Source organism: Poromitra crassiceps, assembly GCF_964638095.1.
Source record: "Poromitra crassiceps genome assembly, chromosome: 26".
Classification (NCBI taxonomy): domain Eukaryota; kingdom Metazoa; phylum Chordata; class Actinopteri; order Beryciformes; family Melamphaidae; genus Poromitra; species Poromitra crassiceps.
This window is the reverse complement of record NC_139640.1, coordinates 14,920,418-14,941,025: the sequence shown is the minus strand read 5'-3', so window position 1 is coordinate 14,941,025 and position 20,608 is coordinate 14,920,418. Positions and strand designations below refer to the sequence as shown.

The 20,608-nt window shown below is 42.1% G+C and overlaps 2 protein-coding genes across 2 annotated transcripts; both read right to left on the bottom strand.

Moving 5' to 3' along the window:
- Positions 1 to 304: 304 nt before the first annotated feature.
- LOC310798701 (uncharacterized protein) lies at positions 305 to 9,683 on the bottom strand (the record flags this gene model as incomplete). The annotated part of the gene is made up of 6 exons (XM_083661255.1): positions 9,633 to 9,683; positions 8,482 to 8,592; positions 6,770 to 6,812; positions 6,501 to 6,586; positions 3,529 to 3,590; positions 305 to 832 (listed from the first exon to the last, which is right to left on the bottom strand). The coding sequence occupies exons 1-6, from the start codon at positions 9,640 to 9,642 to the stop codon at positions 305 to 307; spliced, it is 840 nt and encodes a 279-aa protein (XP_083517381.1). The 5' UTR covers positions 9,643 to 9,683.
- Positions 9,684 to 12,824: 3,141 nt separating this feature from the next.
- LOC310798783 (uncharacterized protein) lies at positions 12,825 to 16,494 on the bottom strand. The gene is made up of 3 exons (XM_083661333.1): positions 16,086 to 16,494; positions 13,564 to 13,660; positions 12,825 to 13,008 (listed from the first exon to the last, which is right to left on the bottom strand). The coding sequence occupies exons 1-3, from the start codon at positions 16,471 to 16,473 to the stop codon at positions 12,882 to 12,884; spliced, it is 612 nt and encodes a 203-aa protein (XP_083517459.1). The 5' UTR covers positions 16,474 to 16,494; the 3' UTR covers positions 12,825 to 12,881.
- Positions 16,495 to 20,608: the final 4,114 nt, after the last annotated feature.

Here is a 20,608-nt window from a genome sequence, read left to right as displayed (position 1 = left end):
CATTGACTCTTGCCAACATGTGTTCATATGATACTATTTCCAACATGAATTCTACCCACTTTTTTAAAATCTGGCGAGGATGTACTTTTCCATAATCTGAGAATCATTCTGGCAGCCGTGACCACGCCTACATTTATCACTGCAAAGTCGTACTTCGATATATTTGGCACTTCTGTTTGGTCCCCCAACAGGCATAACTCTTTCCCCCTTTGTTTTAATTTCATAGGAAATAACATTGAGTTCCTCTTCCCATCTTCTCATGCGCCCCAGAATTAAATTCTGAAAACGTTACCGTGCCGTATGCTTAATTTTGTTGGCCAATCTCATGGTTGAAGCTGCTGATGAAATGATCTGTGCTCTCATGTGTCGCCTCTTCCTCTATCTGTGTGCTTACATCCTGTCTATCTTCTCCTGCCTCCCACTCCTCCTCCTCCTCCTCCTCTTCTCCTTCCCATTCTCCACTTGCCCCACCCTCCCGCCGTCTGACTCCTTCCCAACCTATGTGCTCCCATTCTGGGTTCATGGCCCTCTCTCTCTCCCTGTCCTCCGCCTCTTGCGCTATCTGTTGGCTGTTAAGGTAGATGCTATTGTGGGAAGCCATGGGGCTGATGTTTCGAGAGGGAAGGGAAGCCTCCACCTCTGCCTCCACCTCCAGGAACGCTGACATGCGGGCTGGGGGTGGGTGGAGGAGTGGCTGGGACAGACGCTCCTGCAGTTTGCTGGGGTCTTGGGTCTGGCCTTGCTGCTGCTGCTGCTGCTGGTGGTGCTTCTTCTTGCGTTTCTTGGCCACATTCAGATCCAGTGAGGCGTAGTTCAGATCAGGCTCACGAGGCTGGTTTAGACGATGTAGAAAGTTAAAGATTGGTGAGACACTAGCATTATTACATGTCTGGAGTAATACAAATAACATGTAATGCCATCTTTATTATAATGAACAATGCACAATAGAAACAGTTTCATGCTTAAAGGAGAATTTCGGTTTTTTTGAACCTGGATCCATCTCCTGGCATTAATTATGATTTGGCCACTCACCAGGCGATCTCCGCGGCGTTTCTGGCCGTCCTAGCGTTGTTTTGACATCAATAGCGTCCAAGTCAGTTGTAAAATGGAGCTGACTTGGGGCCAACTGTGAGCCTGTCTTTCCTTGCATCTAAATAGCTATTTTTATTCCCGTTTTCGCCAAATATCGTCAGAATCTGATCCCTCAAGAAGCACCACAGTGATATTTCGCCAAAGGCTGTTTCCTGGAGTCCCACAGGGATCAAATTACCTCAAACGTGATCTCGGTCACCAAGTCTCGTGAAGTCCCGCGATACTTTCATGCCGACTGACCAAGTACAGGAGGACGCTTTGCGGTGGTGGTTTTAGCGCAACCTATGTGGGGTTTGGCATAACCTTCGTTATTTCGAATCCCACATAGGTTACGCCAAACCCCACATAGGTTGCGCTAAAACCACCACCGCAAAGCGTCCTCCTGTACTTGGTCAGTCGGCAGGAAAGTATCGCGGGACTTCACGAGACTTGGTGACCGAGATCACGTTTGAGGTAATTTGATCCCTGTGGGACTCCAGGAAACAGCCTTTGGCGAAATATCACTGTGGTGCTTCTTGAGGGATCAGATTCTGACGATATTTGGCGAAAACGGGAATAAAAATAGCTATTTAGATGCAGGAAAGACAGGCTCACACTTGGCCCCAAGTCAGCTCCATTTTACAACTGACTTGGACGCTATTGATGTCAAAACAACGCTAGGACGGCCAGAAACGCCGCGGAGATCGCCTGGTGAGTGGCCAAATCATAATTAATGCCAGGAGATGGATCCAGGTTAAAAAAAAACGAAATTCTCCTTTAAGTTACATAAAAGGCACTATTCTGTGCATTTGTGATGGGGACAATCACATGGGGATTGAGGGTAGGCCCGTGGGAGGGCTCCCTCTAGTCTCGCACTTCATGAAGGGGGCGCGTAGGTTGCGCCTGCCGTCGCGCTGCTTCTTTCCCAAATGGGACTTGGTCGCGGTGCTGGACAGGCTCGCGGGTCATCCGTTTGACCCTCGATCAGGGTCACGTTGCGACCTAACCCTGCGTAGCAACCTAAGAATATTAATGCCAGCTTTAGGTCTATGGTCATGCGGGCGCAGCGAGATGGCACTAGAGTGAGAGCTCTCGTTCTCACTCGTAAAACCTGGGTTGTAGCACAACCCTAACGTTCCCCCTGCAAAGAACAGAAATGACAGACTCTGGCATGTACAGTATACAAGTGCTCGGTATTGGAAACGATGCAATATTTGGGAACACCGGCTAGTATGCTTTCCAGATAACAACCTTGTGCGGAAAGTAGGCCTATGTACTGTTTTATTGTGATTGCTACGTTATATTCAAGATTTACGGCCATTTTAGCTGAGCCTGCCACGCCATATTGTTGGTGCTGCTTCGAGACTTAGAATGAAGGCAGAGTCAAAGCTAAGACAACACCACATGCAAACGTCACCTGGCACCATGACACAGAAGATTGACCCTAGTCTCAGTTTCCAGACGTTTGGTGAGCGGCGCCAACAGCGCCACCTAACCACCAAACGTCTGGGAATTTAATGTTCCAAATCTGGTTCATTCAGCCCGTCTTGAAGGAACGGCACTATTCACGCCTATCTTTCTTATTCAAATTTTATTTGGTAGCGGCAATGCCATTTATCATAGTCCTAACACAGGGCATGAAGCTGATATGCTTCAAACAAAATGTATAGCTGTGGTTTATTTAAATATATTTCTCTTCCGGAATTGGCGTGTGCTCGCCATTATCGTCCGTAGTGATGAATCTCGTCCTGTTAAAAGATTGTGTTTGTTTCTGATCGATAAATATGTTTCTCCACAAACGCGACAGACATCAACAAACTTGGAAGGAGTTTTCGTCGCTGACTGCAAAGCCATTTTGAGATTTTACCGCTGAGTATTCAATTCACATGTTGCTGGTACGTACGGCGATGTTTTGCGAGACACCGGTTCTGCATGAGCGTCACTGCCCCCAGAAAGCAGGCCCGCCCACAACACTCATGATTGGTTCTCCGATGCAAGGCTTCCAACAGCACCACCTAACGTTATGAAAAGATTTAAATAATAATAATCTCAGTCTTAAGGTAGTGAAACGGATTAAGACTGAGAGCTGAGTCTAGATTGACCCTAACCCACATGCAAACGTCACATGTAGATCACGGCATGAATATAGTTATGTTTTTTCCCCACATTCTAACTCAACAATTCCAGTGCATGATAGTAAAGAAAAACTGATGAAAATAATTACGTAATTACGTAATGAGAACAAGAGCATAAACAACGCAGCTACTTAAAACGATGAGGAGCTGAGTAAGAACTGTTGCAGTATCACAGAGCGATGCTGTAGCTTGTGATAGCTGTCAGTCTGAACATACAGTTAGCAGTTATTACCTTTGTGTTATCTTTCGTACTGAACATACAGTTAGCAGTTATTACCTTTGGGTTATCTTTCGTACTGAACATACAGTTAGCAGTTATTACCTTTGGGTTATCTTTCGTACGCTGCTTGGTCATCATCTCATAGCACTCCTCTGAGACTTCATCTGTACAGGTACAAGAGAAACACAGATGTTAAGTTAAGTTAAGTTAAGTTAAGTTATCCTTTATTTATCCCCGTGGGGAAATCCATCCTCTGCATTTGACCCCTCCTCTACTAGGAACCTTCCTAGAACTAGGAGCAGTGGGCAGCCGCAGTGCAACTCCAGTTATTTTGCCATTGCCTTGGTCAGGGGCACTGACAGGAGTATGAACCCTAACATACATGTCTTTTGACATGTATTTATGAGTGGATGTGCTGTTTTACTAACCAAGTAGCCTAAACATAAAATAAGGGATTGAACTAAAAACATTTAGCCCCACTCCTCACTCATTTAAAAGGTTCCTGTGGTAACTTCAGCTTGAAAAGACCAGTTAACAACTTAATGTGCTCAGTTGTACTTTATCTTAGAACGGCAGGAAATATATTTATACACAGACAGTGGCACGTCTTGTACACAAGGGGCGGCTTTAGCTCAGGAGGTAGAGCGGGTCGGCCAATGACGCAAGGGTTGGCGGTTCGATCCCCGCTCCCTCCCAGCTGCTGTCGCTGTGTCCTTGGGCAAGACACTTAACCCTCCTTGCTCCCGATGGTGTGTAGGCACCCTGCGTTATGAATGGGTGAATGTAGACTACCTACTGATTGTAAAGCGCTTTGGATAAAAGCGCTATATAAATGCAGGCCATTTACCATTTGGCCATTTAAGGAGCGGACGAACACCAACATGCTGATCTCAGACCAGCGGAAGTCAACCCATGTATCCCAGCAACCCTTGCAAAATAGGATCTGTTTACAAACAGCTACCCCTAGCGGGTGCAAGGCTGTATTTACCGTTAGCAATACATTATTAATATAATGCTCACATTATAACACTTCTCCCTATTTAAATTCCAAACATCTCCCCGAATGCAAAATGAGCAAAAACAATCCCAGTGGTGACTTAACTTAACTTAAACTTGTTTCTTTTCCTTTCCGATTCAGTGCAAAACAAAACTTGTGCAAACTCTCAATCACAGTTGACCAAATAACACCTGGAAAACATGGCATAATACTGTCATAAAAAAATACATAAAACTGTCCATCACACATGCATCCTGTCCGCTGGTTTGCGAGTGCGGCACGGCCCTCTCTGCCAAACCATTTGAGGCCGGGTGGAAAGGAGCCGTACCCCAACTTATGCAATTCCATGACTGTTTATAGGGACTCCAGAAATAAGTATGCAGAAATATTCAAATAGAAGAGGCAAGTAACACATTTATACTGCATGGGGGGGGGGGGGGGATGCATGGTTTTTGCCAAAAACGCCATCCTAATGGGATTAGGATGTTGTTTCTCCCCCTTCCCAACAAGATAGAATGACATGGTCTTCTATTTTCATATGATACCACTAGGGGTGCACCGATCACGTTTTTTGCCGCCGATCGCCTATGGGATCATCGACCGATCACCGATCACCGATCACCGATCACCGATCACCGATCACCGATATATAAACTCCTCAAAAAAAGTTTGGAAACGTTATTTCGGTCGATTATTTCTCCCCTTTAATAATACCAATTGGTATTGTATTTTATATCGTTGGAAAGCCTGATTAGTGATAGGGCTTTATAATATATATATATATTTTTTTTTCTTTCTTTTTTTATATAAAGAAATATCGGCAATCAGCCGATCGCATATTTGAGGTCAAAATCGGCCGATACAGATTGCGTGCCGATCGATCTCTGCACCCCTAGATACCACTCTTCACTCTAGCTTTAAAATTGACCTGCTACAGCCTGAGGGTGCAAAATATTAAACTGAGGGTGCAATGCATGCTTTTGCACCCCCATAGAACCAGGCCTCGCCAGCCAGGCTTCAATAGATTCTACAGCGAGACAGTGAGTGGAAAGTGATGTGATCTTATCTGATGGTGTACAGTCAAAATGAGCCGACACCATAGAGTTAGTAGGCTACATGCTATTCGTTAGCTCTTTGATCAAAAGCTTGGCCCCAATGTGCAGCTGCTCTTCGTGACATCCTCAACAAGATTATATTGTACACAAATACAAATTCACACACACACACACACACACACACACACACACACACACACACACACACACACACACACACACACACACACACACACACACACACACACACACAAATTGCTGAATTGTCATAGAAATCCACTTCTCATTAGTGTTTAATTCATTGGTATTCCAATTTCCAGAATTTGATCAGTACTTTGTAAAACACATGTAAAAATGTAGGGAGTGTCCTAAATAATAACTTCACTTTAACTTGATTTATGTATAGAACCTTTTAGTGCTTTGACAGACACAATAAAAGCACAATACTCCGATTATGAATTTAAAGGAGAATAAAAATAAGAAACAGGGATCGTAGGATGAAAACCCAAAAAATAAAGAGTAAAGTAGAATAAAAGTCAGATAGAATTAAGACGGAGTTAAGCTCAAGGACATAACGACAATAGAAAGACGATGAGAAGCTGATAAAAAGCTGACAGAAACAAATATAGAGATGAAAAAAAAAGATAATATACCGCTAGCCTATAAAATATAGAAAGAAGATAAAAAGATGACATCACATAAAAGCAAGTCTATAATAAAAATGAGTTTTAAGAAGTGATTTAAAATAAAGCAGTGATTCTGCTAGGTTTATCTCCTCAGGGAGGATGTTCTAAAGCTGGGGGGCTTTATCTCCTCAGGGAGGACGTTCTAAAGCCGGTTGGCCACCTTTACTTTGAACTGCTTTGGAACAGTCAGAGGGGGCCCCGCCTGCAGATCTATGGCTGCACACTGCTCATACGAGAGTCAACATGCTGTTAACATGCTCTGTGAAGGCAGGCATGGCCTCACCTCTGTCTGTTATAGCTTAAATCAGAAGGCTGTGAAGGCAGGCCTGGCCTCACCTCTGTCTGTGCTGATGTTCCCATAGATTGGATTTTCCTGCTGCCCATGATGATCATGGAAATCATCTCCTTCATCTTCAGACCGTCTGGATTAAGACACAGAGCAACAATTTCACAGATTGTTCATACAAGGTCGTCAATAACAATGACAATAGACATGTGTTGGATTGTGTGTTACGAAAGACACATTTTACACATATTGGACAAATATATAAGATGACATGGACACAATTTATGATGGATACGTATGCCCTCTTAAATAAACATACCTCTCTGTTTGACTGGCTGGTGGGTACAGATGCTCATCAGTGTCTGCAAAAACAAAGAGTTGGCAATTGCTATGATTGTATGACTTAATGACTTTGTAAAGGCTAGGAGAGACTTGGAATCAACAAAAAATTGTCAAAAAATGCAATAACTTAAGAGGAAAAGGCTAGCAAAGTGCTCCCCTTCACCGGCTGTTTAATTTAAAAACGGCGAAACAGCTTATTGAAAATCTGTGTTGACAAGCAATACCTGTGTAAATGACAAGCAATGGTAGGGGTGGGGGGAAAAATCCATACACCATAGTATCACGATATTTTGCCTGACGATATTGTATCGATATTTGGACGCCAAGTATCGATATTGCAACAACAACAACAAAAAATTTGCAGGCCATGCCATGCCATGCCATGCCATGCCAGGCCAGGCCAGGCCACCGGCTGCTATAAACCTGAGTTCCAAGGCCAGCAGTAAACAAACGGTAGCATATTTTCATTTTGTTTTAACAGTAACAGTTTTGTCATAAGAGTAATTTACAAATTCCCCAGTTACTGAATGGGCTGCACAAGATGTTTTGTGCAAGTGAAGTGAAGTTACATTGTTCATAAACTACCTAAGTACAGTAGTCCACACACACATCCAGTTAAGGTGGACTGTAAGACTGTAACAAACAGTTCAGTTTGTCAGGTGCATGCAACTATGACATGACTTTATGAAAGTTGTTGGTCTGTCTACTTGACAATGTTGCTGCAATAAAATGGTTGAAGTCAGATGTACAGACTGGAAAATTGTTCTTATATAAACCAGATGTTGACAAAGTTTTCCTTTGGGGACATCATTTGCAGTTGAAAAGTAAGAAATCGCAATATATCGAAATATCGCAATATTCAATATATCGCAATATTCAATATATCGCAATATCGCAATACTATCGTATCGTGACTCAAGTATCATTTTAGTATCGTATCGTGGCCATCTGGTGATTCCCACCCCTAGTAAATGGAGGCCCTCCGTCTCAAGATGCAGTAGATGACATTAAGACACACAGAGATCATACCTGTATAAATGGAGGCTCTCCGTCTCAAGATGCAGAAGATGACATTAAGACACACAGAGATCATACCTGTATAAATGGAGGCTCTCCGTCTCAAGATGCAGTAGATGACATTAAGACACACAGAGATCATACCTGTATAAATGGAGGCTCTCCGTCTCAAGATGCAGTAGATGACATTAAGACACACAGAGATCATACCTGTATAAATGGAGGCTCTCCGTCTCAAGATGCAGTAGATGACATTAAGACACACAGAGATCATACCTGTATAAATGGAGGCTCTCCGTCTCAAGATGCAGAAGATGACATTAAGACACACAGAGATCATACCTGTATAAATGGAGGCTCTCCGTCTCAAGATGCAGTAGATGACATTAAGACACACAGAGATCATACCTGTATAAATGGAGGCTCTCCGTCTCAAGATGCAGTAGATGACATTAAGACACACAGAGATCATACCTGTATAAATGGAGGCTCTCCGTCTCAAGATGCAGTAGATGACATTAAGACACACAGAGATCATACCTGTATAAATGGAGGCTCTCCGTCTCAAGATGCAGTAGATGACATTAAGACACACAGAGATCATACCTGTATAAATGGAGGCTCTCCGTCTCAAGATGCAGAAGATGACATTAAGACACACAGAGATCATACCTGTATAAATGGGGGTCCTCCGTCTCAAGATGCAGAAGATGACATTGAGACACACAGAGACCAGCAAGGCCAGAGAGCTCACTGTTAGACCCACCCACACATCGCGGCACTCTAAAAGACAAATAACAAACCTCCACGATTTAGTAAGAAATACAGTAGTTGATTTATTAAACTGATGTCAAATTTATGGCTGAAATCGTTATTAAATATCTCCATTATTGCTCTGAATTTCCCTTGGTGAAGGTAAATAAAAATAGAAAAGATAAAACATTAGAAGCAATGACAAAATAATACAATCAAGCATGGTCATCATTCAGACAGAATCAGAATCAGAATCTATCAAATCTCTGACTTATCCATGTAGGCTACATGTTGTTAATGTTTAAAAGGTGAAATAAAAAATTGGGCTATAAGAGCATAATTTAAAAAAGAAATATGTGTCATGCTTGTCTCATTATTCTGACAAATCCGTTATCCAATAGCCTGACGTGGCAAATTCAAATCTTGCCTGATCATATAGTCTCTTATTGATTTTGAAATGCTCAAAAATATGTCCCCATCACTCTGTTGCATTGACTGTTAATGGTGATCACTCTGTTGCATTGACTGTTAATGGTGCGCCAAACGTCTGGAAACCGAGACTACAGTACCGACAACTTTCTTTGGAAACTCACACTGTACTTCTCACTACAACCAACCAACGTTTTATGGCGTATTTGTTGTATTTTTGTTGATCAAATAAATAATTTCATTAATAAGTCTGGCAGAAGTTAACTATGTTAACAGTCACCAAACACCCAACAATCAGAATCAGAATCAACTTTATTGGCCAAGGCCAAGTATGTAGGATACACATACAAGGAATTGGACTCCGGGTTGCTCCGGTTTCATAGAAAAAGGATATATCTGATGTGTGATTATCAATTCTAAATGTGTGTGTGTTATTTTGTGAGGTGATACAGAAATCAATATATCCGTTGCATTTTGCATTATTGTCTTTTTTGTGTCAAAGAGAAAATATTGCAGCATTACGTCGACATAAAATGTTGGCAGTGAGTCCTTGTTCAATGTAGTACTATTAATTACAAAACCAGATTTCAAGTTCTAAATATAGTTTTAGAAATTCAGAAAGTTATATCATCTGGTCTTACCTGATGGCATATTCCAGTCGTCTTGAGTAATATGGGTTGTCTCTCTGAGGCTACAGGGCGTCACAGTGTTTAGTCATTGAGGTACGCTGCACTGGAGTCTATTTTTACCACTCGTTAGTTAACCCTGTGTTATCGTAGCTCTTTGAATACTGTGTGCTCTTTTTCAGTTACAAACAGGAAACATGGTAACCTCAGTCTGAGGCCCCCCTGTCTAAAAAATATTGCTAAGTACAATATGATTTCAGATAAACCATTGTATCCTTACCCATAAATGACAATGGTTCTTCTTAAGCATCTTTCTTTGCAATTCAGAATTTCAACTAACATATTTTACATTTTTAATAAAAAGTCAGCATACACACAAAAAGCCTTTCCCCCTAAAAAGGCGGATTTTTTTGTATTTGATGCAAACACCGAATTGTAAGATTCTGGTTTTGCTGTAACAAATATCTCATCAAGTGATCCAGAATTTCCAAATGTAGTAATGTTTTGTTAAAGAATGCGGGCTGAATATATGAATATGTGAATATGTGCTCAATCAACACGTACAACACATACAGCCACGGGACAATCTGTTCTTTTGTTTTTCCAACCGCAGCACTGAGGGCAGGATGTTGTGTGTGTGTGTGTGTGTGTGTGTGTGTGTGTGTGTGTGTGTGTGTGTGTGTGTGTGTGTGTGTGTGTGTGTGTGCAAGATTCATTTTCTTTGATATATAATGTGAAGCCCCATGCACAGGATATATGTGCCTATTGTGCACTGAACAACTCAGGCTCTTTTCACAACAGCCTCTTTTTTGAGGTCGTAAAAAGCAGGTGTAACCAATAAGATCAACGAGGGCCCTGGCACTGGAACACCTAAATGCATGGAACCATAATTAATGGTATTGGTTACACCTGCTTTACTTCCTGTTTTACTATCTCAAAATGGTTGCTGTGAAATGGGTCCATCAACACTGTGTGTGTGCGTGTGTGTGTGTGTGTGTGTGTGTGTGTGTGTGTGTGTGTGTGTGTGTGTGTGTGTGTGTGAGAGGGGGGGGGGAGGGAAAGCAATTCAGACAATGTCTAAGCTTGGATAATTGCAGTTGAGTCATTTTTTATTTAATATTTTATTCTATTACTGCATATCAATTGAGAAAATCATTTAAGCAGGATCTGAGCAAATTTAATTACATTACATTACATTACATTACATTACATTACATTACATCGTTTCACAGACGCTTTTATCCAAAGCGACTTACAATATCACATTTTTGTCAACAATAGAGAAATCAACTATGCAACACAATCTATGACAGTGACAACTTCCTGAAGGAATAGAGTTGTAAAGTCGAGAGAGAGAGAGAGAGAGAGAGAGAGAGAGAGAGAGAGAGAGAGAGAGAGAGAGAGAGAGAGAGAGAGAGAGAGATGTTAGTTCAAGATGGGCCCAGGTGGAGCCTGAAAACGTGTGTTTTTAGTCTTTGCCGAAAGATGGGCAGTCATTCGGCCGTCCTGACCGAAGGGGGGAGCTCGTTCCACCATTGAGGTGCCAGAATCTGGTGAATCTGTGCAAAAATGCACAGGATGTATAAAGAATGTATATGTCTATAATGCTTGATGAAATTATCATTTAAATGAACGGTGCAGTATCAAATTCAAACTGGTTCAAAATGTCACCAACTAGATATGATTACGAAAGTTTCCAACACACACTTCCTATGGGCGTTCATTGCGGAAAAGACAATCAGTGGGTGTTACAAAGTTGGCCAGTAAGCCCATGTGGTTTGTGGTTCAAGCAAGTTTTTGTAAGCTTCAGCAACACTCTGGTAATTGTGGACTACAGTGGTCTTTGATGTATGCCAGTCTGTCAGTTTGCAATATTGACAGTACAATAGTCAAGTCAAGTCAAGTTTATTTGTATAGCACATTTCATACACAGAGGCAATTCAAAGTGCTTCACATAAAATGGATGACAGGAAAATAAAAGAATACAAGAAGAGAATAAAATGGACATTTAAAAGCATCACAACAAAACTTTAAAAAAATAGTATAAAAGTGCATTAGGCAACAGGCGCAGCAGTTGCAAAAAGAGCTAAAAACTTATAGAGGACTCATTGGGTTTGCATAATAGAATAAATCAATTGATCTATATTGAGTATATGACAGACAGCAAACAGAGCAGGCTGCCAGCGGCACGGAGGTACGTTAGATCGCTCTCATCTCGTTTTCTCTCTGATATAATAAGCATATGAGCCGCTGTGTGTCGGAAAATAAGCTATTTACAAGACATAAATACAGGCATTTCACATGCCCTGTTTTCCTCGTTTTCAGGAAGCAGTTCAAACTGATTATCGTTTCTGCTGATGCCAATCAAACCGACAGTTGTCAGGGTGACTTAAACATCATATTTAAAGCTGGAAATAAGGTCCAGGGTGTAAAAAAAAACCTGAATTCTCCTTTAACTACTGTACATTAGAGCAGAGGTTCTCAAATGTTTTTCAGCCAAGGACCCCTTACAAGATAAAGAATATACCGGGGACCCCCTCATTATGATTTGTGATTTTGGGCTAAGCTTAATTGTTTCCATGGTAACGTGCTTGACTTTTAAATTGATCGGTTTGTCCGATTAGAATGTAATCCATGAACCATTTTAGATTTAAAGCATAACATATTTTCGTTGAACTATGAAGCTTTTGCAACAACAAAAAAAGTTTGTATTTTTATTTTCCTGGAAACTTTTCACGGACCCCCTGGCAAAGTGCCATGGACCCCTGGGGGTCCCCGGACCCCCATTTGAGAACCACTGCATTAGAGAAGGTAATTTGGCCTCTTGGTTGTCATGGCAGGAAATCCTAAACAGGTTGAACAAATGAGCATTACAGCAGATTCTCTGTAGAGTAAATCAACCCCACAGTGCCTACGAACAGCAGTTTGGTTTCTATATGTCAATTAAATACTTGTTTGCAACTGCATCAAATATATATAATCACACAAAAAGCAAATGACTGTCATTACAAAGCCACCATCAACATATCAAATTCAAAAAAATAACATAAAAGACAAAATGTAAACAATAAAAACACAGACAATTATATGCCCATACAAAAAGAATAAAAAATAAAAAAAAGAATCATGGACAAATTAACAAAAATGTATTAAATTTTATTTTTTGCATAAAACGTGTATAAAAGAAAACTATTGTATGTACCGCAAAGCAAGGAAATGTCATGGTTAATATAGGAACATTATCAACATGCATTAAAATTAAAATTAAAATTCTGCTGTCTCAAACCTACAGGGGGCGACAACACTATCAGCTGCTGGAATCTCATCAAGTGTTATCGCTGAATACTTGACTGGAGGAGGAGGGGGCTTGAACGGAGGCGGAAGATCCATCCTGCACAAAGAGTGAGGGGGGATCACTCTTCTAGATTTACATCAAACCATGTGTTGTTACTTCTTCTTGAGACAAATGTAAGCAGAATGTGTATGGTGACATATGGTATCATTGAGGCCATTTACACCTGGCGTTAACATGTGGTTTCTGCCATCAGATTGCAATCAGATTGTATTTTATCACTTCAGCCTGATTGCATTTGCACCTGGCGTTAACATGCGTTTTCTGCAATCTGATTGCAATCAGATTGCAGAAATGGTTGTCCTCTCAATCCGCATAAAGTTGCTGTATCCAGATTGAGGACACATTGCATTTACACTTGTGTTCAATGTGTACACAATGCATCCCTGAGCACCTCCAGAGGTGGTTTGGCCGATCAGATTGCAATCCTTCTTTAATGCATTTTGGGGGTGTTTACACCTGGCATTTCAAGTGATAAAACACAATCTGATTGAAATCTGATCACAGAAAATGCATGTTAGCGCCAGGTGTAAATGGCCTCATTGTTTGTTAGCTGGCTGCACCCAGGTAGGAAGCATCAAGATGCCCACTCACCTCCTCTTGATCATGTGTCTCCTGTAGAGAATTGCACCCAGGGTGATCAATGCCAGGATTGGAAATATGATCAACAGATAACGCTGTGCACCAGTTTCTAGGATCAGAGAGGGAACAAGCAGTGTTGGGCAAGTTACTTTCAAAATGTAATATACTACATATTAGTAGTTACTTTCATTTTAAAATAATAAGTTACTTTACAATATTACTTTCTGTGTAGAGTAACTCGTTACTTTATTACACTACTTTTGCATTACTTTCACCAAAACAACAGCAGCAGCAGAATGACATCGCTGCCCCGGAACTATCCCGAAAAATAATGTCAACCGCCTTGAAGTCAGTGTAAACAATCCAAAATTCAAAATGTTATTCTTTTCCTTTGTTATTGTCATCTATAGTGGTTATTTGCATGAAAACACACAATTTGATTAGGAAAAAATTGTATCTTTATTTAAATAATGTGCTTTGATTTAAAAAAAAAAACTCAATTTGTAACTTGAGTTACTTGACAAAGTAACTGGTATAATATTACTGAAATCCTATAAGTAATAAGTTATATTACTGAGTTACTGCTAAAAGTAATATATTACATGTAATATGTTACTTTTGTAATGAGTTACCCCAACACTGGGAACAAGTAGTCACTGTTATTGTATTGTACTGGGGATAGGGACAGAAGACTTCACATCTGGTTCTGGAGCAGGAAAGTACAGATCAGTACATTTTGGGGGATTCTGGCAGACAGAGTCCAACTAATAACACTAAGATAAAGCTGCATGTTGAGGCCTGGAGGAGTGTCTGTTGGCCTTCTTCTTCTCCTCCCCCTCCCACCCCCAACACATGTCACTCTAATCTGGATTTGATTGTCTACCTTAAAACAGCATCTAGCCTGAAGCTGAGCTAACTGTCAACTGTCAAAGCCACAGCAGGAGATGAAGAAGCATGGCGGTGAAGGCGGCCAGTCTGCAGCAAGAAAATGCTGATGTTCATCTGTGTTTTTCACACATCTCGTCTGCTGCATCTTTAGCTTTGCTTTCATATTCCATGAACCGTTTTAATGTCAGTATTTACGAATGTTTCTCACATCGGTACTTCAGTGAGGCCATTTACACTTGGCATTAAGATGCGTTATCTTCTGTCATCAGATTGTGCTTGACCACATTAGCCTGATTTCATTTACACCTGGCGTTAACATGCGTTTTGGGTGATCAGATTGCAATCTGATGGCAATTTGATCACCCAGAATGGGTGTCCTCTCAATCCGCATACAGTTGCTGTATCCAGATTGAGAGGACACATTGCATTTACACTTGTGTTCAATGTGTACACAATGCGTCCCTGACCACCTCCGGAGGTGGTTTGGCCGATCAGATTGCAATCCATCTTCAATGTGTCCTGGGGGCATTAACACCTGTACTTTCAAGTGGTCGCCAGCACAATCCGATTGCAATCTGATGGCAGAAAAGGCATGTTAATGCCAGGTGTAAATGGCCTCAGTGTGTCTTGTCTTTTGGTCGTGTCTGTGTAGCTTACTGTACTTGGAAACATGCGTAAGGTGAAGGGTTAACAGAACCAAGCCAGATTGCAACGCCAAATGAGGAAAAATGCAGGTAAAATGATGGGCATTGAGCAAGAGACAGCCACCGGCCTAGTACACCAAACTCATTCTCCAAAAATTTTATACAATTCTACAGGACAGTTTCCAACTCCTACAGCTTAAAACAAGCAATAGGAACTATTTTATTCCACAGGCTATCAGCCTGTATACAGTAACATGCAGGGTTAAACCAACAGGCCGCCTAGCACAGGGGGTTTCAAAGAGTGAGACTGTGCCTCCCCTCACACAAAGCTTAGAAAAAGGTGCCACTGCCTCCCCTTAAGTTTACTTGCTTAGTTTCGTTAAATTCTTCGATGCCTATATTGAATCATGATTACAAAAATAAATACAATTCTCCAAGACTAGCTACTGTATCTCTGAACTATCTCGTTAACCAAATCACACACAAATAGGTTATGCGATTTGATCACTTTTGGTAGAACTAATGTAGCCTAATATCTAATGTAAAAAAATAAACAAATGTCTCCTGTTTTTGTTTATTTGTATATGCACACCCCTGAAAGTCAAATGCCTCCTTCATGTATATGTATGTCTCCTTTTTACTTATACACTATACTTTACCCCATATGTACTGTATGTATGTGTTACTTACATCGTATCCCTGTCAGTTGCCCTATGTATGCACTAAAATTTCTTTTTTCTTTTAAACTCTTGCACTTTACCTGTCAAGGGACTACGGATGGAAATTAGCTAAGGCTACAATCTGGCACATTTACATGCAAATGTTCATAAATGCTGCACTGTCCCTATTAAAAAAAAAAAAAAAAAAAAAACTTCCAATCACTGAGCCTGCCCTGAAACTATTTGGAGGCCCACTGGGGAGGCCGGCCTACCCAAGGTAAGCGCTGACAGAGTCCCCCCCCACCAAAAGAAAAAAGAAAAGATGGTGCATCGTCATTATTACCTGTTCCCTCGCTGTCTCCCGTGCCATCTCCAGTGCTCAAAGTTGAGGGTGCACCAGCATCTTCTGGGTTCATCACAGTGTGTCCTGGGGTGCTGGTCTCCTCTGCCTGTGTTCGGGTGCTGCTCTCTGCCTGTGTCCGGGTGCTGGTCTCTGCCTGTGTTCGGGTGCTGCTCTCTGCCTGTGTCAGGGTGCTGCTCTCTGCCTGTGTTAGGGGACCACCTTCTGGATTCATTGTTAGGGGACCACCTTCTGGATTCATTGTTAGGGGACCACCTTCTGGATTCATTGTAGGTGGGACGGACTTGCTCAGCTCCTCACTTAATGTCGTCTGATTGCTTACAGTCAGAGACAACTGGGTCTGGGCAGTAGATCGATGATGACTGGGCATGGATTGGTCAGTAATTGTGGTTTTCTTTAGCTTGCTGATGGGGTTGATCTCCTGTCCTGGTGTCTCAGTCGTGGAGTCCGTCACATCAGTGAAGTTGTAGAAGTGGTCAGGCTGAGAGCTTGTGGCAGCAGGGGGCGATCTCACACTAATATTCACCTTATCGGTGAAGAGGGGGAAGGTGGTGCCTAGAGAGGCGCTATGCTTTCCAGTTGCCGTTGTAATATTATCGGGTTCCTTGGTTGTCACATTAGCGCTGCTGCCCGTGGTCAAAGTTACAGTCGTAGCAGTGCTTTGACTCCCCCGGCTGGTGGAGGTGGTATGGCCGATGTCCGCAGGTATCCTACTGCTGGTGGAGGTGGTATGGCCGATGTCCGCAGGTATCCTACTGCTGGTGGAGGTGGTGTGGCCGATGACTGCAGGTATCCTACTGCTGGGGGAGGTGGTGTGGCCGATGACTGCAGGTATCCTGCTGCTGGGGGAGGTGGTGTGGCCGATGACTGCAGGTATCCTGCTGCTGGTGGAGGTGGTGTGGCCGATGACTGCAGGTATCCTACTGCTGGGGGAGGTGGTGTGGCCGATGACTGCAGGTATCCTACTGCTGGGGGAGGTGGTGTGGCCGATGACTGCAGGTATCCTACTGCTGGGGGAGGTGGTGTGGCCGATGTCTGCAGGTGTCATAGTTTGGATCAAACCTTCTTCAGTCACATTAGACTGAGGCGGTACTTTCATACGACCTGGAAGTAGCATGACAAACAAGCTAACAGTTAAACATGTCATAATAGCAATAATAATAATAATAACAATATAGCCGGCCGAAAACATAACCTCCTTGGCGCAGGTAACAAATATTGTTATAAATATTGTCAGCTACAATGGTGTAACGCGCTGGAGACAAAAGTGTTAAGTGTTGCAAAATGCTAGATCTCAATCGCATGACAGATTAATAACTCAAGTCTTTTGTCACTGTCAGACCACTCATTTTTAATATCACTTTTGAAAAACAAATGCACAGGTCAGGGACGTGCACAGGTCAGGGACGTGCACAGGTCAGGGACGTGCACAGTAGGGGTGTCAAATAATCGATTATAAGATGCATCGCGATGCGGACGTGCACGATTCTGCATCGATTCACAAATGTCAAAAATCGATTATTTAAATTTGTATTATTTTTTATTTTTTATTTTTTATTTTTTTATAATCAAATAAAAATATAATGAAAGTACATGCAATTGTTTATTTTAATTATGGATCATAATACAATGCAATTCCAAATGCACTTTTATTTTAAAAGTAGCCACACAGTGAGAAAAAAGAAAGTGAGAAAAAATAAATCATGTATTGCGGAAAAAAATGATGCATCAATTTAAAATGCATCGAGATGCATCGATAAATCGGAATCGAATCGAATCGTAGCCCTCTGAATCGTAATCGAATCGAATCGTGAGGCCAGTGAAGATTCACACCCCTACTGCACAGGTCAGGGACGTGCACACGTCAGGGACGTGCACAGGTCAGGGACGTGCACAGATAGACCCGAGGTGGTGCCCAAGCACCTGCCCTTTTGGCCTCTGACTCATAAGTGCCATTTTTGCAAGACATGTCCACGGTCAACATGACATGAGAGTGAAGATACTGCATCATATGAAACTATATAGAAGACATAATGCATCCATTGGTAGCACCCAGGTCATGCTAGCTTGTCAGGAAGGGAGCTAATAACTTAATAAAATAATAATTTTGGCGAGGGTAAAACTGGTATGGCCATTTTCAGAGGGGTCCCTTGACCTCTCACCTCAAAATATCTGAATGAGAATGGGGCTATGGATACCCATGAGTCTTCCCTTTACCGACACGCCTACTTTATGCTAATCCCATGCAATTTTTGCATGCAGTAAATGTTATTTTCACCTATTCTATTTGAGCACTTCATTCAGGATTCATACACGGTCTTGGACTTGCATAAATTGGGTATGACTGGAAAGATGAGACTCTTGTGGGTTCAATGAGCCCAAAAGTATTAATCATGTGTGATTATGTTAGTCTCCATAGTAGGCATTTCTAAGAGCATTTTTCTCCAAATTTGATGTCACTATATAAAATTAAATTTTCTTAGTACATTGTGTCTCACATTTTTCTGTAGTATGTGTATATGTTGCGCCTGTACTTTAACAATAATGTCTTGGAAATCTGAAGTCTTTATTGCCATAGTATGTTTTATTTCATTACATTTTTTATTTTAAAATTAGTGGTAAATTGGAAGGAGGTGAGTACCTCAAATGGGGTCACCCAGGGGCAACAGGGTTAATCTATGTGATGTTTATAAATATAAATATATATTTAATATAAATAATTATAGGAGAGGTGCCCTATCTTTCACTTCAGGACCTGCTGCACCCCAAATGTGCATGACACCGACAGAGCCATAGTTCCTCCGCTATCTATTTGATCAACTAATGAGATATCGAAATTGTGTCAAATTATACTTTGCACAACAACAAGTAAACTACATTTAGTTGATAGTTTATCTCCATGATCAAAGCAGCATTTGGGATGCACTACTCCAATCTGTCCAACAGATGGTACCCACACCCCACATACTCTGACTTGCTGCTGCTGAAGCCCTTGAGTCAAGATTCAAGATTCAAGATTCAAGATTCAAGATTCAAGATTCAAGATTCAAGATTTTTATTGTCACTCCGTAGTACAAGTATCACGTGTGAAATTCTTGTGCTGTAGACTCCGTTACAACATAGTGCAAAATAACAGGGCATATGGGTGCAGGAAAACAAGAGAAACAACAAGCAATAAGGCAGTAAAGCAATAAAACAAGCCAAAAAACAGTGACATATTCACTGCACATAGGTGCAAATAGTATAGACATAATTTAAACATAATTAAACATAATTAAACATTCTGTTTGTACAGGTGCAGATAGGCAGCATAGGCCTAATTAAACATACGTAATGGTAGCAGCTGCAGTGCAGCTACTACATGATTGTTGGGAGTTTATTTGTGTGTGGAGTCTCGTGGCCTGTGGGAAGAAACTGTCCCTCAGGCGATTTGTACGTGCTTTTGGGACCCTGTATCTCCTCCCTGAGGGTAACAGGGAGAACAGGCTGTTGTGGGGGTGGTTTGTGTCCTCCTTGATGATCTTCAGGGACCTCCTGAGGCACCGCTGGTTGTACAGTTCCTGCAGTTCTGGCAGCTCACATCCTGTTACGTGCTGGTAGCTCACATCCTGTTACGTGCTGGTAGCTCACATCCTGTTACGTGCTGGTAGCTCACATCCTGTTACGTGCTGGGCCTGAGTCTATGTATGAAGCTGTGGTGTCACAGTAATGGAGAGACAGACAGGAAGTGCCTGCTGACGTCTCTGTGGCTTGTGTTTGTTTCTCGGTACTGAGTCAAGTTCGCATGAGCAGTAGTGCAGTAGACAGGACGGGGAAGTAGGACTAGCAGGGCCCTCAGGCTGTGAGTGGTAGTAGTTGGTACACAGGCACTGGTCTTGCATGGTCAGACCCTCCAATCACAAGTCAGCATTTCCGGGCAAAGCCTCTGATTGGCTAGGCTCAGAGCCGTATAGATAGAAGAGTCCCGACATCTCCATTCACTCCAATGGGCCAGTTTTTTTTACTCTCAAGAGTTCCAGGAAGTAAGGTCCTGGATTAAGCAGCACTGTCGAGTTGCAGCAAAAGAGAGAGTTTGTGTTGTACTCTGAAAGGCTTTTTCCCCCCTTGAATCAAATTGTACATTATCAGCTTTATTTTAGCATGCAAGCGTAGCGCGAGACCCATTCCTGGCTGTTCATTGGCTAATGAGTCTCGCATTTTGGTCCTCCGCTGACGCCACTCTCTCTCTAGAGGACACTAGCTAGGCTGTAGTCTGACTCACAGGAAGTAGGCTGCGGGTCTAAGCTCTCCCATTGGCTCCGACCATTTCAGTCGGAGCGAAGGGAAATCCCTTTCCGCTCCCTGCGTGTCGCTCTCAAATCCCTCCGCTGCTGTGAAACAACAACGCTACCTAGCAAGCTAGCATAGCTACACGCTGAAAATGGCAAGGTTTTTACGAAGATTTGGATTGCGCAATAAAGCAGGCCTGCTTCATACATTTGGTGGATGGTTGTAAAGATAGAAGA

Excerpts from the sequence above, each read along its gene's own strand:
- LOC310798783 (XM_083661333.1), bottom strand. The coding sequence starts at position 16,473 with ATGCCCAGTCATCATCGATCTACTGCCCAGACCCAGTTGTCTCTGACT. Across the intron at positions 13,661-16,085 it reads GGGAGACAGCGAGGGAACAG|AAACTGGTGCACAGCGTTAT; the intron begins GTAATAATGACG and ends CTCTGATCCTAG. Across the intron at positions 13,009-13,563 it reads AGACACATGATCAAGAGGAG|GATGGATCTTCCGCCTCCGT; the intron begins GTGAGTGGGCAT and ends CTCTTTGTGCAG.